Genomic DNA, 5,689 nt, shown 5'->3' with positions numbered 1-5,689 from the left:
TGAGCAAATTATACAAGTAATGACAACTTGATATGTGATAATAGAGATTTCACTATGCGTACACACACACACACACAAACTTACATAGAACTTAGAAGAATAAAAGAGAGAATTACCTATGAGAATAGATACAATGATGATGTGGTAGAATTGGAAGTCGTACAATCCATGCTTTACAGCCTTTTATAGTATCATAATCGATTGCCATAACAGGAGCAGTGGAGCCACTGTCCACACCAAAAGGGGCCCATGCTTGCGTTTGAAGGCATCAAGACCGTCATTGGGTTCTTCCAAGGGGATGCCTCATCAAGTATCGCACGTATCAAACCTATCTCTAACGATATGAGATAGTGGAGCACCGCAACTGTGAGTCGCTAGCTGTATCAACATTATGTAAATTATTTGCTATATAAACTTGAAATTTAAGTTTTGAGAATGAATGAATCAACGAACAATGGGATGAGGATATATATATGAAGTAGGCATGCTTAATTTATATAAAAATCTAGATTCATTCTTCGTTACTCAACTTTAATTCCTACAAAGAAAAAGAAAAAAGAAAAAAAAGGGCATTTGATTGGTTTATCATGTTGGCGAGTCCTTATTTGGTTAGGATTTTCGTTTCTTATTTTAGTTAAGATTTTGGTTACTTACCCGTTTATTGAGTCCTATTGTAATTGAATATATATATATATATATATATTATAGAGTTTACAAGCTAAATTTACAAAGAAAATTAACTAGGTTATTACTTGTAGACTACTCCAAATTAATTACAATTGGGATAAATAAGTCTTGTGGTATTCAATTAAAACTTTTAAATAATCTAAACAAGTCTTTTGGTATTCAATTAGGACTATTTGGGAGTGTATTCAATTGAGATTTTAAAAGACTATTTATAGATAAATAAGTCCAGTGGATTTTAAAAGAGTATTTAGGAATGTAATGACTTAAAATATTTTTTTAAAAGATTTTTATAATCAGGATTTTTTATGTTTGGATTTTAAAACATTTATATCATAAGATTTGAAAGGACCATGTGGATTTTTTTTTCTTTTATGTTGCTAACCAACCAACTTTATGGTTCCATTCCATTTAACCAATTGACTTCCAACGGTCCTATAAATCATAGAAAAGTGAAGCTGTTTCTCGACAAAAAAAAAATAGTCTCAATTGTAACATTCAACTTTAGTACATCAAACTCAAAGCCTAGTATTTGATAAATAGTACCAGCATAATTTGTAGATAACCTAAGCATTGTACTAACTACAAGCATACAAATTCAATAGACGATGAAAATTTTCTTTTGAGGTACTGCATAGCGTGATCCCTTAATTGCCTCCTCTTTCTCATCGAATACTTCAACTCCTCTGTCAATTTCACTAGGATACCTTTTAACAGGGTACCCATTGTTTTGAAAGTCAATTGATTAAATGGAATGGAACTATAAATAAAAAGCCAATGAAAGTCAATTGGTTCAAGATAACAAAGAAATAGAACAATAAATAAAAGCAAACGTTCAAAGTTATAAGAGTCAATGAAAAAGATAACAAAGAAATGATAATTTTAATAAAGAAAAGTAAAAGCTAATACACCAAAGCGTCTTTGAGGACTTACGAAAGGAGATTAATTTCGATACATTGATAGTTAATCTATATTTTGCTTTAGATTTAGAAGTTCAATCAAAACTACATACTTTTTCTTTTGTGGAATTTTCCTTTCCTTTGACCCAGATTATGCAGTAGTTAACACAAATGCTAATGGATGTGGCCAACGTTTAATCTGGTTGCAGAAAGAAAAAGCAATAGAGAGAAAAGAAAGTTGGTCCCACTCCTGTTTCAATAAATGGTTTAATATTCAATCAATCCTCAAAAGTCAAAATCAGTACCAGTCCAGTCTCCATCTACATTTTAATTAAAACAGTGTGAAATGGTCAAAGAAGTATTTTGATGAATTGGAATTGGCAGGATTTGGTCAAGCAGGGAATTCTTACATTGTCCCACTAGTAGAAAACTGTTCTAAAGGCACGGACCTTTTTTCTTTTTAATTTTATTTTTTGGGCCAAAAGGCACGGACTTATGCCCACCGTATTTCTACCCGTGTGAATAGTTGTGAACGTAGGCACTAATCATAAAATTATGACATTAAACAAACATCATAACCCATCGAATCAAGTGTACACAACTGGATTTGGATATGCGCTACAAAGTCATAGTAGGCATTGTACATGGGCTTCTTTATCTCCATGAAGATTCTTACCTTAAAAAATATTCATTATGACATGAAAGCTAATAATATCTTAATAGATACTGAAATAAACTTCAAAATTTCTGATTTCGGCATGGCAAGATCGTTCATGCTTGACCAAACACATGACATTACCAGCCATGCTATATATGTGGGGACCTAGTAAGTACTTAACCATGCTATATATGTGGCTTTTATTTTACTCATCTCATGATATATCAATGATTTTCAAAATCTTCGTCCATGCTAGTCAATATTGACCTTCTTATTGGTATATACATCAGATATATGGTTCCAGAGTATGTAATGCATAGACAGCTTTTTGTTAAGTCCGATGTCTATAGTTTTGGCGGGTTGATTTTAGAGATTGTAAGTGGGCAGAAAAATAGTTGTTTTCGTTGTGGAGAGAATGTGGAGGATCTTTTAAATTATGTGAGTATTTATATTTGTGAAATTGAATGGAATGAAAGAAACAAATTTTTATCCCGAATTAATTTATTCTAATTCATAAATTATTGTAGGCATGGAAAAATTGGAGGGAAGGGGCAGCTTCAAATCTAATAGATCCCACCTTGAGGACTGGTTCAAGGAGTGAAATAATGAGATGCATCCACATTGGATTATTATGTGTTCAAGAAAATGTAGCTGATAAGCCAACCATGGCTTCTGTTATTGTGATGCTGAATAGCTACTCCCTCAGTCTCCCTGTGCCCTCACAGCCAGCATTTTTTATGCACAGTACCGTTGAATTCGACATGTCTTTGGGATCGGAGGGCAATTCCAGGACAACAGGGTTGGTTCAATACAAGAATAACTTTAACAAAGCACCAGAAAATGAGGCTTTGATGATTTATGGAACCTAATATATGAAAAAGAAATTATATTGATGTAATTTAGGATCCCTTTGATTAATTTTTCCTTTAAACTTTGTGGTTTCTTCATTGTTTAGGTAGGTTCTTAATAAGTAGAGTGTAATCTTTTAGAAATATTCTTTTAAGGGTTATGGGTTCTTGGCTTCGCCCAAATAATTTTATAAAAAACCCAAATTGTTAATTGGAAGTGGAGAGGAGACTAATTTGGATACGTGTGGTTAATCTATTTCGTTTTCCAAAATTTATCTTTTCCCAATCTCATCAACTTCCTATGCATAAAGCGCATAAAGCGCTTGTCATGGAAAATTTAACCAAAAGTACATAACTGTTTCTTTTGTGGAATTTTCCTTTCCCTTGACCAATGTTTAATTTGGTTGCGGAAAGAAAAAGCAATAGAGAGAAAAGAAAGTTGGTCCTCATAATGGCATTTGACACATCAACCACTCCCGTTTCAATCAATCCTCAATTTTTCAAAATCAGTACCAGTCCAATCTTCATCTACATTTTAATTAAAACATTTTGAAATGGTCAAAAGAAGTATTTTGATGAATTGGAAGTGGCAGGACTTCATCTGAGTATTATTATAGGACATATATCATTTGAGAAATAAATTACATTTCTTTTTGATGTATTATGCTCTCTCTCTTTTTTTTTTCTTTTTTTTCAATATGACAAGAGAATTTAAATTTGAGACTTCTTCTAATATTACGTGTAATCATCACACAGGCAACTATTCTTGCACTTTTCACTAATTGTTGTAGATTGCGTGTTACAAAACAGAATGGCGCCATTAATGTTCTCCTTAAGATTTCTGTTCTTCCTTTCTCCAGTTTTGTTCCTCATGATCAGCGCTCAATCCCTTGCTCAGCCGCCTGATTTTCTAGGCCAATGGTGTTACAACGCTAACGTCAGCTTCACCCCCAACAGTACCTACCAGACAAACCTCAACACTCTTCTCTCTTCTCTTTCTTCCCCCTCCAACGACGGCAATGGCTACGGCTTCTACAACTCATCCTACGGGGAAAACCCCGACCAGGTTCACGCAATCGGGCTATGTCGAGGGGATGTCACGGGGGACATTTGCCGTGACTGCCTCAGCAACTCCACACAAAAGCTCCCACAGGTCTGTCCCTATCAAAAGGAAGCTTTAGGCGTATATCGCCAGTGCATGCTTCACTACGCCAACCGCTCCATCTACGGCGCCATGGAAACTCTCCCTGCTTTCTGGCTGTTGAACTTAGAGAATGTGTCCTCCTCCGTCGACGGGTTTTTTCAAGAGCTGAGGACGCTACTGGAGGACCTAAGTCGTCAAGCTGCGGGGAACGGTTCACTTCGAAAATTTGCGGTAGGGACTGCAACCGCTCCCAACTTCCAAACAATCTATGGACTTGCGCAGTGTACGCCGGATTTGACCGAGCAGGTCTGCAGTGATTGCTTGGTTGGTGCTTTGGGAGATATCCCAGAATGTTGTCAGGGGAAGCAAGGTGGTAGAATTTTTAAACCCAGCTGTAATGTTGGGTATGAGATTTATCGCTTCTATGACCCTACAACTGTCCGACCATTGCCTTCTTCGTCGCCGCCACTGTCTAGTCCTCCTCCACCGCCACTGTCAACCAGTACTGGAGGTACATATATATATCACAATAGAATATTATGCTTTGAAGAAATAAAGTTGGCTTAATTAGAGCAATTGTCCATGAATTTGTACACGAGTTACATTTGATTCTCTCAATTCAAGTTTTTGTTGATGTAGTCGTCTCGTTTTCAAGTTCAGGCACCGTTGCCATAATTCACACAACAAAAATTTTGGTCAAAGAGATTTCTAATGCATATTTTGTTAGGTTCGTAAACAGTATGTATTCAAATTAATGCAAATGAGATTTCTGATTTTTGCAGGATCGAAGAGTAACAGATCTCGGACTGTCATCATTATTGTTGTGCCAATTGTCGTTTCTGTGGTACTAATAGTTATATTCTTCTGCATTTGTTTAAGAGTAAGGAGGACAAAGAAAAAACTTGAAACTAGGAAGTTACTTCCAGGTAAGGACGCAACTCTTGTGAACGAACTTAATCGTATTATTCCATTTGATAGGGGGAAGCCAAGTACTACTACTTTTATAGGCATTTTCAGAATTTCAATTGTTCCTCAGGCAGCGACGATACAGATGAAATTGGATCTACAGAATTCTTGCAATTTGACTTGGCACTACTACAAAAAAACAAAAAGACGACGGTAAACCACCGTCGTGTATTCGGTTTTTCAATGGTCGTGGAATTCACCGTCATCTTTTCCCTCATAAACCACGACGCTAAAACACCGTCGCTGTTAAAATATACAACGTCATCAACAAATACAAAACGACGTCTTTGTACTGCAAAAAGAACTAAAAAAGCAGCCGAGGATGAGAATAGACGACCAACTCTTAAACAAACCGTCATAAAAAAGGAAAAATATGACACATATTAACAGAACAAGGCCGCAAGATAGACATACAACGACGAAAATTAAAATACGACGCCGTTAAATATTATTTTCACGACACTAAAAAATATGACGTCTTTAAATACAT

The 5,689-nt window shown here is 35.6% G+C and overlaps 1 protein-coding gene across 1 annotated transcript; it reads left to right on the top strand.

Moving 5' to 3' along the window:
- Positions 1 to 3,900: 3,900 nt before the first annotated feature.
- On the top strand, positions 3,901 to 5,159 carry LOC117613511 (cysteine-rich repeat secretory protein 38-like; the record flags this gene model as incomplete). Its single annotated transcript, XM_034342118.1, has 2 exons — positions 3,901 to 4,744; positions 5,016 to 5,159. Coding segments are annotated over exons 1-2 (988 nt in total), but the record flags the coding sequence as incomplete, so codon positions are not given.
- Positions 5,160 to 5,689: the final 530 nt, after the last annotated feature.

This window comes from Prunus dulcis, unplaced genomic scaffold (genome assembly GCF_902201215.1).
Source record: "Prunus dulcis unplaced genomic scaffold, ALMONDv2, whole genome shotgun sequence".
In the NCBI taxonomy this organism is placed as follows: Eukaryota; Viridiplantae; Streptophyta; class Magnoliopsida; order Rosales; family Rosaceae; genus Prunus; species Prunus dulcis.
This window is presented reverse-complemented; position numbering and strand designations above follow the sequence as displayed.